The sequence below is a fragment of the Megalops cyprinoides genome, chromosome 24 (assembly GCF_013368585.1).
Source record: "Megalops cyprinoides isolate fMegCyp1 chromosome 24, fMegCyp1.pri, whole genome shotgun sequence".
In the NCBI taxonomy this organism is placed as follows: Eukaryota; Metazoa; Chordata; class Actinopteri; order Elopiformes; family Megalopidae; genus Megalops; species Megalops cyprinoides.
This window is the reverse complement of record NC_050606.1, coordinates 11913446-11931753: the sequence shown is the minus strand read 5'-3', so window position 1 is coordinate 11931753 and position 18308 is coordinate 11913446. Positions and strand designations below refer to the sequence as shown.

The following is an 18308-nucleotide window of genomic DNA, read 5'->3' as shown; positions in this document are numbered from 1 at the left end:
GACAAACGCAGACAGACGCACTCCTGATTTATGTGACTCACATACCCAAAACATTCATCTACATAAAAACATTTTAAAAGTCAATGTAAACAAAGTCTAACTTTAAACGCATCCACAAAATCAACGTTATATATGGAACTTAGTAGTGCATTAACCAAACTGTAAAAAACAAATACTACTTTGACACACAAAGAGCCTTCATCACTGTTTGTTTAGATCAAATCATACAACCAAACCTTTATAACCCAGTTTGAACAAAGGCAATTGAAACAGGAAATTAATCCACTACACGCAGTCTCAACAATTTATAACCATATTTGTTTCATTTATATATAATCTACAAATAAGGAAGTCAATCCTGGAAACTAAGACAAAACATAGCAGTAGTTTTGCATTGTAATGAAATGTTGGAGGCTAACAAAAATGTCATTCATGCAGATTTACATGGTGTTGAATGGTACTTAAAGTCAACATGATATTAACTTTAAAATGCTGATTATATATAAATAGAACAGAATGAACAACAATCTTGTAAATTGAAATTGGAGTTGGGTTGAATGTTTTAAGCTTGATTATTAGTGTCAGAATTTCTTCCTGAAGACCTTCATCTACGGTGAAAATGAGGTAGATAAGAATCTACTTACAGTACTATAATAAACATGTTTAATGTCACACACAATGATCTGCAAACATGCTAGTCATTAGTGTAATTAAAGGCCAGATAACATGCGAAGTCCTGTCACTGACCAATACCAAATTGCTGGATCCTGTTTGGCTTTGCAGATGGTAACCTCAAACCAAAATAATGTCAGGATGATTTTTTTCTTCATAATGAACTGCTCTCTTTGCTCTGATCATGGTCATATGCTAATTCATGTGGGTCCATGAAGGATGCACTTTCATTGGCTGCTTCCATGATCAGAAAAGTCAACAGCTCAATCTGTAGGCAAGATTCATTCACTAATGGTGAATGGGCAAATGTGTCACTGAAAAAAAGTGCTTTTCTCTGAATTATAGTGGTTATTTAAGCACAGTGATGACAAGTGGGCTTTTGCCTTTGTGAAATATGTCTGACTGTTTCATCCCATCTTCACACAAGACTGATTTCCTGAATCAACACCTCAGCATTATTTAAGTTGGTTAAAATGAGGCAAGACTTCTTTCAAGCCCTACCATAAACTGCATTTAACACTACAAATATTACACATTTGAGATTGCTTAAATTACAAGTAGTAAACGTATAGCAACATTATTCAAAACAAAAGTATAAATGAAACTACTGTTAAAGTGTTAAAATACAATATTGTGAAATGTGTGAGGAACCTTTTTTGTGATTATTTTCTACATTCAAATCGTGTAGTTTAAGACATACAAACTTAGTGATTGTCTAAGCCATTGTACAAAGACTGTTTGGTTAGCTTCATATACTGCTACAGCTGAATATGTCACAAACAGGTAATGCAATCAATTATTAAACAAATGATAATAGCTTTGGTAACTTAGTATAGTTAGGTTTCTGAAAACTCCTTGCACACGTAACCCAAAAACCACTTCTTACATAAACATTTCCTGAGTAAATAGTTCAATCTGGTCTATAGGAAACTGATAAACGAAATCCATTAAATGCTATATTAAACAATTAAACACAATCTCAATTATTAAAATAAATATGGAACATTTCTGGATATTTCTTCAACATAATGTAATAAAATATAGATTTAAGTGCTTACCAAGTCATATAATTGTTTTTTTTCTTAACTCACTAAAAAGGTATTAGTAAGTCAAAGTACTAATCCTGAGAATAAACTTCATTGTCATCTAAAATAATACAACATAAAAGTCAATAAAACCCCTGTGTTACATGTTACATGCACATACTGGCAGCTACTTGCTATTTCTGCTTCAAAGACAATTCTTTTGTAGGATATTTACACTATGAATGGTACAATGTTTTACCTTTTTGGACCATGAAATAAAAACACTCCACAGAATACGACAAATATCCTTGCTAAAACTGAAAAGAAATCAAAATTTGGAGATGTTCTGTTGCTGTTGGGCATTCACAACAACCTTGGAATGGTACCAAGATGCACACTGAAAAACAAATTGTTTTAACCTAAAACAGAAATTTGCCCAGTATGTACATTCAGTTCCAAACCACTTATTTTTGGCACGTAACAGTGGTGTGAGCACAGACTGAAGGTGGGGCCAAATTTAGATTAGTCTTTACCACTGGGCATCTAGAGCTTATGAACTACAGTAAATTAAGAGGGACAGGGGTGAATGGCCAGCGTCTACTGCACAGTAACAATGACATAGTACATAAAACAAAAAGTGAAAAAAGACCAAAACAAGTGCACCAGATAAACGAGTGGCTACGAAATGCACACAAGTATTACACACTTAAAGAAGGAATGGCTCCACCAGCCAAGTGTCAAACATTCAAATGAGAAATGTAATTCATTCACAGAACGTCAAATGAAACAATACTTTTCACAAAATGAAACTGGCCAAAATCCATTTTCGTGCTGATAATCGTTAACATGAACACAACAACAGGTCATCCGTTTACCCCCTTTACCTAATTAGTAAGACTTGTATGGGTATGCTCCCAGGTTACCTCGCTTCGGAAGTAACCCGGCAGACTCAATCCGCTGTCCTCACTGCTCGTCGGTGGCCCTGTTCTCCCGCTCGGCTTTGTCGCTCTCGTCTCCCGGCTGGCCCGTCGGCGGTTTGGTTTTGCCGCCCACCGGGTCCTGCACCTCACCCTCCCCCGGGTCGCACAGCTCCAGCAGGGCCCGCTCCAGCTCCGCCTGCCGCACCGGGACGCCCGCGGCGCTTTTCGGGAGGGTCATCTGCAGGGCGCACCACAGGGCCGTGCGAGCCTTCCTGGTCAGCGTCACCAGCTCCTTAATGGCCGCTGCAAGGGCCAGCACATCTGCAATGACATCACAGCCGCACCCAAAAGAGATTCAGAGCACCGATAAACAGGAAGGGGTTAACACTGCTAACTCTTTAATGGCAGTTGCCAGGGCAACTACAAAGACATCACAGACACAGCTAAACAGATGCAGAGCACTGGGAAACTGTCCAGGTCAACATGTGAAGACATCGCAGCCCAATCTAAATGGATATATAACACTGTTAGCTTGTGTGGGCTTTCCTTTCCTGAATGTCCCTGGCTTTCCTGGTGATCCAATGCACATACAGTTATTCTTTTCTGTAAGAATAGGCTCACGTGACTGGTTATCCAAAGCAGCATTTATTCCATTCACTTCCTACATTTGAGAAGCTCTCTTACTTACCAAAGTCAAGTTTACACGAGAGCTTTAATGTCATTTCTTATTTATTTTCATGACTCATATCTGTTAATAACCATTTGCATTACTAGTTTTCAAGTAAGAATTCTATTCTGTTCTATCATTATGCTTTTTTCATGTCAAAAGGTGGTAACGTCAAAACAAAAATGTCAATGAATCGCTGTGTTAAACTGCAGAAAACAGTTCAATCAGACAGAGCCTAGTCTTGCATTTGTAATAGAAAACACTAACTGAATGTATCTGCAGTGAAAATCAGTCGCAATTACTTTAAAATGATGATAATCAAATTAATCAATTGGAATATATTACTGTACCAGCCATGGTATGACATATTGGGTGAGACTACTATACTCTCCACCAGGAATAGCCCTGCAAATCTTCAATGTTATAATGTGCTGAATCATGGAGGTCTCCTATTCTTCCAGTCACCTAAAAACTTAGCAGAAATAAGCAGGGATCAGCATCTCCTGTGTGCTCCTGCAGCAGCTAGGATGCTACCAGCTATTTAAAGGAGTGGCTTACTTTGGGACCGCGGTGCTGTACCTTTGTCATCGCTGTATCTTGGCGCCCCCTGCCTGTGGCGATTGGTGGTGTTGACAATCTCATCCTTGCGGCGCTGCTGGGTAAAGTGGATGGCTTCTAGGTACCGGTCCAGAGTGGTGATGATGTTGGCATGGACTGGTGCACTACGCAGACGCTCCATCTTCCCAACCAGTGCCAGAACCTGTGGATAAGAACCGGTATACAATACATTTAACACAATTAATACAATAAGGTATTCTTTTGTACAGGCAACAAGAGTGTTTTTTTTCTCTTTGCAGGTCACACACATTTTACAAACACATTTTCTGTGATATCTAGTGCAATATTATAGAATCACTTTACAAATGCGGGATGCCACATTTCTAATGAAATAAATGATCTACTTCAGTTGTTAATAATGAGCTGACAAGTGCCAAGGTTTTCCAAGTTAAATAACTTCCCATTTCTGTTGATACTACTTACCCTAGCCTGCTCTCTCAGCTGGTCCACAATCAAGCGATCAACTCTGGAAGGATTCGCAGGGAGGCATGGAATGGGGGTGTTGTTGGAGCTTGTAACCCTCTTGCCAGGAAAGTTTCTGGCTAGATTGGCTTCAGTCTAATAAAGCCATGAAGTAGAGAGCTCAAGTTAACAGAGGTGAAAAGAGTAGACATCTACAACCGTTCTTAAGCTTAGTTGGGGAACCAGGCAAACGCAAGCAAAACCAAGTAAAACACCAATCATCAATCGTCATTACACTATTACATTATCATTTAGCAGATGCTCTTATCCAAAGTGACTTACATATGTTACAATTTTTACATGTAATCCATTTATATAGCTGGATATTTAGGAAATTGTGGGTTAAGTGCCTTGCCCAAAAGCAGTGCAGTCCAGCCAGGAATCGAACCAGCAGCCTTCTGGCTACAAGCCTTGCTTCTTACCACTATGCTACACTACCACCCATCATCAGACCTTACCTTCTTCCTCTCCTTCTCCAAGGTTCTCCACTGCTCGTAGCACAGCTCCAGCTGCACGTGGAGCTCGCTGGCGGGGCCGCTGCGGTTCCTCATAGGCCTGTACTTATTAAAGGGAGGGGGGAAGCCAAAGTAAGGCGGAGGCATGTCGGCGTTGAGCAGCTCGTTGACGAAAGGGCTGAGGTGGCTGAAGTCCTCGCTCTGGAGCAGGTCCATGAGGTCGGGGAAGGGGAAGCCAGACTGAGGCAGGGGGAAGCCACTGCCCGCCACCCCCGAGTTTCCTCGGTGCAGGCCAAAGTGGGACGGGCTCGGCTTTTGCTTCAGGTCTGCCATCATGAGCTGGAAGGGAGGCAGAAACTGAGTCGAGTTGAAGTTAGAAACGCTGCTTCTGTCTTGGTCCTGTTTGCGCCAGTAGTTGTTGTTGCTGCTGCTGTGCAGGTGCTGGTTGGAGCCTCCGTACAAACCGGGTTGAGGAAACCAGTTGTCGTTTTTCCTCGTCGCCTTGCCGTCGTCGCGGCCATCTGGGCTGTGCTTGGTCCGGTTGCGGAAATACTTGTCAGGACCCTCGGCTGCACCTCCCCAGCCGCCTGGGTAGCCCCGCTGGTTGTTGGTGACAGTGAGCTGACAGTGGTTGTCCTTGGTTACTGTCGGGTCCAGTCTGGAATGGCTGCCGGACATACGCAGATTTGCAATTCCAGGAGGTACTCCACGGGGCCAAGCACCAGGACGACCTTCTCCGGGCTTGGATCTCCGGTCCTGCCATCCCCCTGGTGAGACTGGGGAGGAGTGGGAGCGGTACGGAGGCTGGGGGCTGGGGGCCAGCAGGTGGCTGGCAGGGTTTCCATTTGGTGAGAAGTTTGTCAAACCTGACAAGGACACCCGAGGGCTGTGGGCAGGGCTGCTCTTCCTCCCATTCTGCAAGCCAGGCTTCCACGAAGTGCTCAACAAATCACCTTCAGACCAGGCAGGCCCACATTTTCCTGCTTGCACGTAACTCCCGCTTCGGAGCTCTGAGGTGCAGGCTTGGGTGAAATCGCAAGGCAAATCTGCAGAACTCATCTGACTTTGATCATAGGGTTTTCTGTTTGGCTGATAGCCATTTTGAAGACTAGGACCTCCAAGTTCACCTGTCTTCCAACTTCTCCCATTCACCTTTCCATGCTTCTCACCATAGTAATTCTGGGAGGGGGAGAATGCCTTTCGTTGAGGTTGGTGGACGTGGTACTCCTCAAAGCCTCTGAAAGGGTGTTGCCTCTGCTGTGCTGTCTGAGGCCATTTATCTCTCTCAGATGGGCTATCTGAGCCACATGGCAACCTTGTTTGCTCCGCAGAACTACTACATTTTAAGAATTTATCTCTGGCTTGCTCCATTAAGAACTCCTTCTGCATTTGTGTGTTGTTGCTATTACTGCGGTTATGAAATGCATACATGCCGAACTCACCCGGTAACTTCTGAAAGCTCCCACTGTGAACCTCTGTACTGCCATCTTGCAAGCAAGGATCACACTCACTTTTGTTGAAACCAAAGTCTTCCCTGTGGCCAAAGGAGTTTCCTTTTACCATGACATGCTGATTGTAAGAGCTGTCAGTGAACTGCGCAGAGTCAAGGATGGACAAATCTGGCTCCTTTTTACCGCTGAGAAGCCAGGAGTCCATAAGGTCCAAGCCTTGGAAACCTTGGTAAAGGCTTTCCATCTGATTGCCATCTATGTTCTGAAAAGCATCCTGATAAAAGCTATTCACATCGATCTCATCCGAGGAGCCATTTCCACCTAGCACCATCTTCCCATCTTGGCTGATTTGGTCACTGTCTGCAGGCCATACTGGAAACAACTTTGAGGATGAATTCCTGTGCAGAAACATTATTTGCAATTTCTTCAAGTTACAAACGCAATTAATGTAAAAAATTACAACAATAATGAAAGAGTTATGTACTTCCATAATTAATTTCAGAGTAAGCATAACAGCATAGAATTGTTACAGCATGCAAAAAACGTAACTACAAAAACTTTTTTAAGTAGTGGAAAAGTGCCAATGGGCCCCCTCTCTTAAAAACATACCAATCTGCAAGATGTTCAGCATTTGGTTCTTCAAGGATACTGGAGACCATTCCAAAAACATCTGGACCATTACCAGAATAAGGCTGGTTGACCTGATGCCTAAAAAAACAATGACATTCAAAAGTTAATAATTTATACAAATTCTGACTTGAAAACATGCCATATAGACATTTTCAAAAGTAAAAACTGCTAACCATTTAAGGTAGAAACATATAATGCCCATCCCAGCTGTGTAAGAAGGATGTGCACATCCTATAAATTGCTAAAAATACAATATTCTCCTTCCTCATATATGTAAACAAATCAACTTGCTCGGTGCCCATGCAGCATGATTTTAACGATTCAACTGTTCACATGTGCTGGGAACTGACAAAGACAGAACCTGGAGGCACACAAATAGCTCTCACAAATGCATCTATGTATAAACACTGTTCTGCATTCTTCATCTCCGTGTGAATTTAAGTATTTTCCATTGCCATGATCTAGCAGATGTCCAGTGAAAAAACAGCGTAAACGTAGGTAATTGTGAAACATAAATTGCCATTTTTACCATGTTTAAGGTTATTCCGAATGATCGTTAGCTAGCTATAGCTATAGAAAATTGTAGCAACAACGTACATTTTTAATATTAATGCATAATACATTATTAATGTCAATAACTATAGAGGCAAACATGACAAAAAAAACATTGATTTTCCATTTCACTGCTTCAGTCCTAAAAGGTACAACAGTGATAAAAGCAAAAAAAAAAAAAAACGAATTTAACCTGCTTCTGCTTGTCTGTTAACAAGCGTATAACCGTAATCAAACAGTGGTCTTCCATAAGTACCTGCCAGTGGAGACGCATGTTAAAAGCAGACCGATTGATTCAGTTCAAACTCTTTGACTAAAACCAGAGGCAACATTTACAAGATCAAAGTCAGGATTCACCAAGTATAAGGCTTTTATTCTGTCTGGCTCAAGCTTGCCTGCTGGACTTTCATAAGGTCCACAGCCTTCAGTGCACCATGCATACTTCATTTACAGCGCTCTCATTCACTGCCTTCCATGCCCATTTGTTACCTGGACAAACTGCCATCTGGAAAGGTGGCAGAGGGCTTGACATCGTCAGTGAATGCTGACCAGGTGCCGTACAGCAGAGCCGGGTCCAGGGCTGAGGCTGCATTTCCGCTGAACACTGAAGAGGGCAGAAGCTGGGTGTCCATGCTTTCCTTCTTCAAACTTATCTTCTAGTGGCGGTGTGAGACATAGGTGATGAGGACAGAGGCAGATAATACAATGTAATTTAACAAATGGCAGTAATAATCTACAGCAAACACTTCAACTTCCACCGTGTATACATATAATTTGTATAATTTGACCTCTCATCGTTTTAATCCGAGTAACTCCCAGAATTGCTCGACTCCAGGAGAAACCGTTGCATTGTCTATTTTGAAATGTATGAATAGTAATGTTCCATATTAATTAAAAGTATTAAAATTCATATTTCAAAAACAGCATGTTTATTGTCGTCATTTTATGTAAAACACCACGCGTCCAACATGAACAAATGCATGCATATAACTATGCGAAAATGTGAGATTTTAAGGCCAAAATCTTAATTGCACTAGCTAATTACTCACTGTTACCGCGTCATGTTTTGCCCACGTCACACTGACGTAAATTTACGACAGTGCAAATTTTAATGGTAAATCAAAATATCAAACGGACATTATGTTAGCTTACCTAACACAATATGATCAAAGTTTGCCTATACCTTTACAACACCTCTTGCATGATGCCGCTTAACTTAAGACAATGCCAACTCGTATGCTAGGCAATGCCTATCCCCCCTCCCTTCCTCACGGATGTTCCAGACGGTGTTGTTTGCAATCAGCATTGGCCAACAAACGTTAGTTACGTTAACGTTAGCGTATTTGCTAAATATTCATCCTGTTCCAATGCTAACATAGCTTAGATACACTTTTAATATGATCTATTCAATGTTTAATGTGCGGCAGGATATTTCACGTAACCTAGGTAACTAAAGGAATTCAGGTAAAGCACATCGAAGGTACCTTGTTATAATAGCCAGTTTGCCACGTAACTTTAACGTTACCAAGGCAACTAAATTAACTTAAATTAGTTTAAATTAGTGTCCTTTTCTCAGACTTTCAACCCTAACGTTAGCTGTAAATATCCTTTCCAAACACTGTCACGGGAACGGTATATTTATGGACGTCTGTGCAGTCATTGACGAATTCACACACAAATTTTGGATAGCATACCTAGCCTAGTATGTTAAACTATCTAAAGCGCATATTAATAAAAATAAGACAAAGATAGCTAAGATTAACCTTACCTTGCTACCTCGAACACAGCAACCTAAACTAACAAGCTAACATTAGCTTGCTAACTAGCACATCTCAACTTTCAGTCACCACTTAACTAACTTAACTGGTACAAGTACATGAGCTCACCTCAGCTAACAGTAGCTAGCTGAAATAACGTAACTCCAAGTGCTGAATACGGCTACTGGTAACTTTAGCTATTTAGCTAAAGGGCAAGATGATTAACGTTGCATTCTGTAGAAGTTAGCACTAGCGATGGAAATCAAGGGACTTGAATGACAACCTGTTGATAGTATGTGTTAGCTAACACATACTGTCTGTGTACCTAGCTTGCTGGTTAGCAACTCATCTAACGTCATACTACAACTACGATACAACTCCTGCAACTACCTAGCAAACATAATTTGCTGAGAATTACTAACGAGTCAGCTAATTGATTTGCTGGCGGATATGAAATATGGCATGTGCGACTATCATTTAAAGTGCTTCGCTCTTCATGGTTATTGCTCCTATTAGCCAGCTAGCCAGCTAACGTTACGTGTGCAATCAAAACACTGCAGTCAGCCCAGCCTCCCACGCCTTGACGAACTAATTTTTGGCAAGCGCCCGCTAGCAAAATCCCTGATATAGCTGCCCACACTCGATTTGTCAGTATGCAATAATATTTTCGCTATCAAACGTTTCCTACATTGATGTCACTGCAGCGGATTTTGCTCAATAGTTCATGTTCAGTTAGAACCCGCATATCAGCAGGACAACTTGATAAGATAACTATACAAGACTAACGTTTGCTTCCTAACAACCACACAAAGCCGTGGCGATGCAGCTAGCTAGGTAGGTCGTAGACAGCGTCATTTGTTGTTGCAAGTGCTCGCGATTTCGTAACAAGAAGCAAATGCTGCAGTGCTCGTTTCAGAAAACATGCCATAGCGTCCCTTTGGTTAACAAGCTAACTATCTTAGTTTACGCTCCAGTCCACAACTGACCTGCATGAGATTGCACCTTGTTCGGATCACAAACCATTCCTTTTCCTTCTATTAGAAGTACGTGCTGCTGTTTTGCGTAATTTTAGGTTCAATGCACAGCTTACGTATCTTCCTCAGGCGCCATTTGTTCAGCAATCTTTCCGAACTGTTCACGCAGGAAACGCATTTCCACGCATCGATGACATCATTGGAGGGTGACGATTTTTAGAAGCTGGGAAAAGCACTACTGGCAGCTACACTTCGTTCGAAATGTGATGATTATGGTTGATGGACAAACATAAAGGAACTTAATACATACTTCGGACACATGTGCCATCTTCCTTTACGTTATTGCCATATAACTAACTATATTTACACCTACCCAACCATCTATCTAGCAAATGCAATATTATACAAAAATTCCTAACTATGCCCAATTTTTCTAACAAAAATCATAGGATCAGGTTAGCTATCTGCCGACCTGCCCAACAACAACATGGAATATCATAACAAAGACGATTTAGTCATCTGCTCATATCTGCATCTAAAGCTAGTTAAATATTTTGCGTTACCTGCGCTGTTTGTCAGCCCCCTACTTACCTGTCTGCATGTCAAAGCCTGGTGTGACATTCTTGCTGTTGGCTACAAACGTTACATTAAGTAACTACAGTGACGCTTGACCAGTTGCCTAATCAAGTCATTTTCGATTTCGTTAGCCTCGTTAGCTGTTCATAACCACGAGAACCGACAAACAAAGCGCTCTTTGCGAATGCAAATCACAGCGGTTGCACAAAGCTTAAGATTTGCATTGCATTTGGATTGCCGGGGAGCTACAGTTCATACGTTTTGTTAACGGTCTTATTATACGTGGATTACGTTTGCATCGTTGCATCATCTTTTTTTCCCCAAAGTTGTACCTATCGACCCAACTATCCAATCACCTGACAGCTTTGCCAGGACAGCTGTGCGCCAGCATTCCCGCCACGGAGCTCTTTCCAACCGATCATTCAATAAAGCAGTTGGGCAAACAAAACCTGTCGATAACCTCGAGACTGGAAAATATTTTTGTCTTCTATGTGGATGCTACAGCATTGCATAGTCTATTATGACTTATTCATGGTTTCTTTTTGGATAATAAAAACATGTGTTCAATGTATTGGTTGTGAAAAAAAAATACTCTGTTCTAACACAAGGTAGAAAACTACTCAAAGCAAAATGAGTGACAAGATAAAAGAACAGTAATTTCTGTTTATTGGCGGCTGGTGGTGCTATTGCACGTTTTTTGAAGCAATAGACATTGAGTCCTTCAAACAACTCAAAAAAAAAAGTCTCGCCCCAGTGATCAGATCAACCACATGTATGTGGTGAAAGCTATCTGTAGACATCGCACATTTTCATGATTTTTCATAATGGTATTTTACATTCTATTTCATAAATCATTACATTTCTTACTTAATAGATGAGTTGGTCATCTATTAGTTAACATCGCCTTTGAGGTAAAATAGATCAGCGTTATAGTCTCATGCGAAACTAAAGAACAAAACAATTCTCTTTGACCCAAGACAAGTGCAGAATGTGCTTGCCCTCCTAGTGCAGTGTACCATTAGAGAAAAGATGTTTGATAGAGTGGGTAAGTTGAATTGATGCATTTATTCAGAAACGAATTAACACCGTTGTAAAAAAAAAAAAAAAACAGATATAATACACAGGCAAAATAAAAATGCTGGTGAATGGTTTTGCTCTGACGCCATGTCTTCTGATGCCACATCTTTACCAGTTGAAGTACTTTGTCCAGCTGGGAGGCTCTGAGAGTTTCTGAAAAAAGCAGACAAAATAATTACTGAGTGATTGACAAATAAAATATATAAAGCAACCCCCAAATGGAAGGAAATGATGTAATTTGCAAAACACTAAGCAGTATTAGACATCTAAGATTAGATGAAAGCAGCACTATCACAGTTAGATAATCATTATAGTGATGTAGGCTAATGGCTTCCCTAAACTTAAACGCATTAATGCTCCATTCCATTGGTAACCATGTAGAAAATATGAACATAATTTACAAGTCAAATACCATTTACTGGTTGTAAGGTTGATTTAGATATTGATGTCTTTTCAGACTTCAACCATTTATATTAATAAGTACCCTAGGGTAGATCCCATATTAAATTGACAAATATCTGTAAATATTAGCAGGTGCATATATGTGAAATGTAAACCTTGCGCTCCGCTGGGTCCGTAACCTCCCTGCAGGACACTGTGAGTGATGCTGCCTCCGCTGGCTGTGACTTCAGGACTGTGGCTGTGCTGGAGCACATCTTCAGAGACTGCAGACAAGGTGAAACAGAGAACCAATCAGCTCCCAGTAACACCATCTACTGGAGATGCCTTGTTCCCAGGTCAGTGATGTCAGTGGTTCGTGTGTAGGTTAAGCAGGTCATGTGACCAGAGAGTGCTGGATAATTGATATGACTGACAAGACTTCACCTGCATAGTTTCACTGTCTGAAGGTGAACAGTCTTGCAGGAGTCAATTAATACAGTTTTTCTATAACAAGTAGAAATTCCTTGCTGTCCCCACTAAAGAGTTCTGGTCTTAGCCATAGAGATCCAATTAAGAATACTCTGTCTACAACTATGCTCAAACATATCAATGAGCAGGTAGGCTTGGACTGTATTTCCATTCTTTATGATGGATGGGTTCATTGATTCCACACATGCTGCCTGTGATCAGAATCTGAACCAATCAAGTAGCTCAATCATGAGATTGACCTCAGATTTACTTCTAGTCTGTATGGATACTAGTGGTACTCTGGTCTTGATATTTTCCACATATCCACATATTCATACTTATATATGTCATAATCTATATATTCACATGTCATATATTTTGTGCTATTAAGAGGTTTACATGAGGGGTTTTCTCCCTTGCCCTGAGTACTTCCAATGCCATCTGGGAGGGATGAGGTGGATGGCATGGACTCACCCCGTTCTCCTTGAAGACGCACTCTTCCTTCAGATAGTCCACTGATTTGGGGCACACTGTCTCCTTCAGTGTGAAAGTGATGGACTTGATGATGACAGAGCCGTCACCAGGCTCAAACATCGACTAACAGGGAGAGAGAGAGAGCAGGGAAAACGCAATTCAGTATTTAAACAAACATTCAACACGGTTGCTGGAAACATGAAGAAAAGTACACATTTGCAGAAGTCTAAAATGGCCATACCATTGACCGTAGTGGGCTCTGTTTGGGCGGCCCAAAGGCATTCTTCTCATCACTCTTCTGGTTGAAGTCGACAGTAGCTGCTTTGAGGACGTCCATGAAGGTAAAGACGCTCTTGGCCAGAGTCACAGAGACCAGAGCGGTCAGAGCAAGCAGCAGCAGAGATCCAGCGGAGATTCTCATCTTATCTGTGTATCTCACTCACTGAGACTGATGAAGCGCAGCACGAGCTCCGGGCTATTTAAACCTACCTGGATGAAGGTTTCAAGATGACGCAACTCTCCATGGATAGCCCGGGGGCTGTCTGTCAAACATTGTCATAAAACCACAAAGGTGACAGTGTGTTGCGAAATTGACAGTCTCACAGATTTCCAAACATTTTAGACCAGATGTACTCTTGCAATTCTGGAAACATGGGAAAAGCACAGAGACCTGTAAACAAGGACTTCTATTCAAATTACCATTGTGTACCTGCCTACTAAGCAAGTCAAGCTGAAGTATTATATAACTATTATCCTAGTATCCTAAAATACACTTTGTTGTATCAAAAATTAAAAATTAAACCCTGTACAAAAATGTTTTAAATGGTATATTGCAGTGCCTAGGGTGGGGGAGAAAACAAAGAGCAAGAGGTGGAAGTTGACTATGAACTAAACCACACCACTACGAATGAGCCCTGCCACTCTTACTGGGTTTTTTTCAACAATACTTGAATTTTTGTTCAGGAACAATATTGGAAAAAATCAGAAAAGCATGTAACACATTTTCACATTACATTTAATTTATGAAAATACACACATTTCACAAGGGCAACTGAGCGTTCTGCGAAGTATTGCTTTTACACCTACTCTACCTACCCGAGGTTCCGGAAACTGTCCAGCACGCTCTGTCCTCAGTCTGTTACAGAGGCCGTGTTTTCCATAACTTCATGCCATCACTGTAACCTGTGGAACGCCTCTGGATTGTATTCAGATTCTTCCCTGGAGATGGTGACCAGCAGCTTTCAAAGGCAAAGTTCTAATCCCTAAACTCCTGTGTAAGATGAAGGAAAGAATTATTCTCAACTTTATAACATCTCAGACTGCCTAATTGAATCTGTAATTGTTCAAGGAGCTTCTATTGACAGATATTCCATTCACTCTTGATTTTGGAAAATTCTGAAAATTACCATGCAATGTTATGGAGTTATTTATGGCAAAGGTGCCAATGTAATGTCATGTACACAATGTAGTGCCAAGTTATAGTTCATAAAACCCTGAGGTGTTCTGCCATTTACCTCTATTCAACTGAACTACAACCTATTATTTCTGTTTTTTAAAATCATTTATTCATTAAAGGCATATTTCATATTATGAGTTAGTAATCAACTACAATCAATCTAGCAATTATACAGGATTTCAATCTCATTGCAAACTGTGGGGAAAATGACATATATTGTAGTCAAAAAGTTCATATTTTCCAATGCAACCTGAAGTGGATGGAACAAGGAAAGCTTGCATCTATGCTCCAAAATGACTAAAAGCATTTTCTTTCAAACAGCACAAAGCTTTCTACGTGTATGTCTTTGAAACCCTGAAAACCAGGGTTTCAGGGTTATATGAAAGCAGTGAATATTTCACAGTTTGGTACTTTTCCGTTTGAAAACAACTGTCTGATTGCGCATAGGCAAACATGTGAATATGTGCCAGAGGGTTTTCCTGATGATGTCATACAAAGTGGTTACGGGAAGTGCAGCAGCTGCAGCAGATTGTGGAGACAGCGTGCTGACCTGAGTTGAATGCCGGCGACCTCACACGGAAATCCCACATGGAAGCAAGTAGAGAAATGCTCCATACACATATGTGCTCTTATGAAAATAATTAAATAATACTGCCATGCTGTAAAATACACCCGTCTTACAAACTGAAAGTGGCCGGGGCCAGTCGTAGTTAACTTATTCATAGTGGTTATTCTTTGACTGTTCAACTCGACTCACAACCCTGTCCTCCACACCAGTAAACTGCAGCAGAATGCTAAAACCTAACCACATAACAATACTGTATTATATTAACATTTAATGCTCTATTTCCATTTCCGTGTATTTTATAATAACCAGTGTAGATTTAAAATATATTTACAGAAAAACAGTGTGTATTTGGAACATGCATAAATAGGTTAGCCTCACTTCATGCTGTAGTGGAAATTCCCAGAGAGGCCCCTCTATTTACAACTTTATCTGATTTTCTTCTGTTTGCATTCATTTTCCAAAGTTAGAATTTATGAATTTAAAAGTTAGAACTGATGAATTTAAGAATTGATGGTGTTGAAATTTACCGGAAGTCCTTCATGTTGACAATTTCAAAACTGCAACAACACTCTGATTTCAAACTTGGACAGACAGTCCCGGGTGTCTATGGAGAGTTGAAAAAAACCCAGTAAGAGTGGCAGGGCTCATTCGTAGTGGTGTGGTTTAGTTCATAGTCAACTTCCACCTCTTGCTCTTTGTTTTCTCCCCCACCCTAGGCACTGCAATATACCATTTAAAACATTTTTGTACAGGGTTTAATTTTTAATTTTTGATACAACAAAGTGTATTTTAGGATACTAGGATAATAGTTATATAATACTTCAGCTTGACTTGCTTAGTAGGCAGGTACACAATGGTAATTTGAATAGAAGTCCTTGTTTACAGGTCTCTGTGCTTTTCCCATGTTTCCAGAATTGCAAGAGTACATCTGGTCTAAAATGTTTGGAAATCTGTGAGACTGTCAATTTCGCAACACACTGTCACCTTTGTGGTTTTATGACAATGTTTGACAGACAGCCCCCGGGCTATCCATGGAGAGTTGCGTCATCTTGAAACCTTCATCCAGGTAGGTTTAAATAGCCCGGAGCTCGTGCTGCGCTTCATCAGTCTCAGTGAGTGAGATACACAGATAAGATGAGAATCTCCGCTGGATCTCTGCTGCTGCTTGCTCTGACCGCTCTGGTCTCTGTGACTCTGGCCAAGAGCGTCTTTACCTTCATGGACGTCCTCAAAGCAGCTACTGTCGACTTCAACCAGAAGAGTGATGAGAAGAATGCCTTTGGGCCGCCCAAACAGAGCCCACTACGGTCAATGGTATGGCCATTTTAGACTTCTGCAAATGTGTACTTTTCTTCATGTTTCCAGCAACCGTGTTGAATGTTTGTTTAAATACTGAATTGCGTTTTCCCTGCTCTCTCTCTCTCCCTGTTAGTCGATGTTTGAGCCTGGTGACGGCTCTGTCATCATCAAGTCCATCACTTTCACACTGAAGGAGACAGTGTGCCCCAAATCAGTGGACTATCTGAAGGAAGAGTGCGTCTTCAAGGAGAACGGGGTGAGTCCATGCCATCCACCTCATCCCTCCCAGATGCCATTGGAAGTACTCAGGGCAAGGGAGAAAACCCCTCATGTAAACCTCTTAATAGCACAAAATATATGACATGTGAATATATAGATTATGACATATATAAGTATGAATATGTGGATATGTGGAAAATATCAAGACCAGAATACCACCAGTATCCATACAGACTAGAAGTAAATCTGAGGTCAATCTCATGATTGAGCTACTTGATTGGTTCAGATTCTGATCACAGGCAGCATGTGTGGAATCAATGAACCCATCCATCATAAAGAATGGAAATACAGTCCAAGCCTACCTGCTCATTGATATGTTTGAGCATAGTTGTAGACAGAGTATTCTTAATTGGATCTCTATGGCTAAGACCAGAACTCTTTAGTGGGGACAGCAAGGAATTTCTACTTGTTATAGAAAAACTGTATTAATTGACTCCTGCAAGACTGTTCACCTTCAGACAGTGAAACTATGCAAGTGAAGTCTTGTCAGTCATATCAATTATCCAGCACTCTCTGGTCACATGACCTGCTTAACCTACACACGAACCACTGACATCACTGACCTGGGAACAAGGCATCTCCAGTAGATGGTGTTACTGGGAGCTGATTGGTTCTCTGTTTCACCTTGTCTGCAGTCTCTGAAGATGTGCTCCAGCACAGCCACAGTCCTGAAGTCACAGCCAGCGGAGGCAGCATCACTCACAGTGTCCTGCAGGGAGGTTACGGACCCAGCGGAGCGCAAGGTTTACATTTCACATATATGCACCTGCTAATATTTACAGATATTTGCCAATTTAATATGGGATCTACCCTAGGGTACTTATTAATATAAATGGTTGAAGTCTGAAAAGACATCAATATCTAAATCAACCTTACAACCAGTAAGTGGTATTTGACTTGTAAATTATGTTCATATTTTCTACATGGTTACCAATGGAATGGAGCATTAATGCGTTTAAGTTTAGGGAAGCCATTAGCCTACATCACTATAATGATTATCTAACTGTGATAGTGCTGCTTTCATCTAATCTTAGATGTCTAATACTGCTTAGTGTTTTTCAAATTACATCATTTCCTTCCATTTGGTGGTTGCTTTATATATTTTATTTGTCAATCACTCTTTTGTCTGCTTTTTCAGAAACTCTCAGAGCCTCCCAGCTGGGCAAAGTACTTCAACTGGTAAAGATATGGCATCAGAAGACATGGCATCAGAGCAAAACCAATCACCAGCATTTTTATTTTGCCTATTGTGTCTGTGTTTTACAACTGTGTATTTATTTCTGAATAAATGTGTCAATTCAGCTTACCCACTCTGTGAACCATCTTTTGCTAAATGGTACAATCCACTAGGAGGGCACATTCTGCATTTGCACTTGAGGTTGAAAAGAATTGAAAAGAATTGTTTTATTTTTTTTTTGTTTCACATAAGATTTTATAATTGAAAATATAATATTATTATCATATTAAAAAATATATTTTACCTCAAAGGTGACGTTCACTAGGAAAAAAATAAAATAGTAGTGTAAATGATACAATTGTTCAGCGTA

At 40.7% G+C, this 18308-nt stretch overlaps 3 protein-coding genes across 5 annotated transcripts; 1 reads left to right on the top strand and 2 right to left on the bottom strand.

Moving 5' to 3' along the window:
• Positions 1-1855: 1855 nt before the first annotated feature.
• Positions 1856-10326, bottom strand: LOC118771262 (meiosis-specific coiled-coil domain-containing protein MEIOC-like). 3 transcript variants are annotated; one of them, XM_036519205.1, is made up of 7 exons: positions 10196-10326; positions 7942-8108; positions 6880-6978; positions 4823-6668; positions 4326-4460; positions 3843-4044; positions 1856-2938 (listed from the first exon to the last, which is right to left on the bottom strand). In XM_036519205.1, exons 1-7 carry the CDS (start codon positions 10199-10201, stop codon positions 2661-2663), a joined length of 2733 nt encoding a protein of 910 aa, XP_036375098.1. In that variant the 5' UTR covers positions 10202-10326; the 3' UTR covers positions 1856-2660. The 3 variants fall into 3 exon arrangements, with proteins under 3 accessions (XP_036375098.1, XP_036375100.1, XP_036375099.1); XM_036519207.1 differs by having other exon boundaries at positions 3864-4044; XM_036519206.1 differs by having other exon boundaries at positions 7942-8105.
• Positions 10327-11404: 1078 nt separating this feature from the next.
• On the bottom strand, positions 11405-13620 carry LOC118771329 (cathelicidin-2-like). The gene is made up of 4 exons (XM_036519292.1): positions 13401-13620; positions 13160-13282; positions 12394-12501; positions 11405-11989 (listed from the first exon to the last, which is right to left on the bottom strand). Exons 1-4 carry the CDS (start codon positions 13578-13580, stop codon positions 11945-11947), a joined length of 456 nt encoding a protein of 151 aa, XP_036375185.1. The 5' UTR covers positions 13581-13620; the 3' UTR covers positions 11405-11944.
• Positions 13621-16269: 2649 nt separating this feature from the next.
• LOC118771297 (cathelicidin-2-like) lies at positions 16270-18067 on the top strand. The gene is made up of 4 exons (XM_036519250.1): positions 16270-16497; positions 16616-16738; positions 17397-17504; positions 17900-18067. The coding sequence occupies exons 1-4, from the start codon at positions 16318-16320 to the stop codon at positions 17942-17944; spliced, it is 456 nt and encodes a 151-aa protein (XP_036375143.1). The 5' UTR covers positions 16270-16317; the 3' UTR covers positions 17945-18067.
• Positions 18068-18308: the final 241 nt, after the last annotated feature.

Excerpts from the sequence above, each read along its gene's own strand:
- LOC118771262 (XM_036519205.1), bottom strand. Across the intron at positions 4,461-4,822 it reads TGGAGAAGGAGAGGAAGAAG|ACTGAAGCCAATCTAGCCAG; the intron begins GTAAGGTCTGAT and ends TGGCTTTATTAG. Across the intron at positions 2,939-3,842 it reads TACAGCACCGCGGTCCCAAA|ATGTGCTGGCCCTTGCAGCG; the intron begins GTAAGCCACTCC and ends ATGTCATTGCAG.
- LOC118771329 (XM_036519292.1), bottom strand. The coding sequence starts at position 13,580 with ATGAGAATCTCCGCTGGATCTCTGCTGCTGCTTGCTCTGACCGCTCTG. Across the intron at positions 13,283-13,400 it reads AGAGCCCACTACGGTCAATG|TCGATGTTTGAGCCTGGTGA; the intron begins GTATGGCCATTT and ends TCTCCCTGTTAG. Across the intron at positions 12,502-13,159 it reads GCGTCTTCAAGGAGAACGGG|TCTCTGAAGATGTGCTCCAG; the intron begins GTGAGTCCATGC and ends CCTTGTCTGCAG.
- LOC118771297 (XM_036519250.1), top strand. The coding sequence starts at position 16,318 with ATGAGAATCTCCGCTGGATCTCTGCTGCTGCTTGCTCTGACCGCTCTG. Across the intron at positions 16,498-16,615 it reads AGAGCCCACTACGGTCAATG|TCGATGTTTGAGCCTGGTGA; the intron begins GTATGGCCATTT and ends TCTCCCTGTTAG. Across the intron at positions 17,505-17,899 it reads CGGACCCAGCGGAGCGCAAG|AAACTCTCAGAGCCTCCCAG; the intron begins GTTTACATTTCA and ends CTGCTTTTTCAG.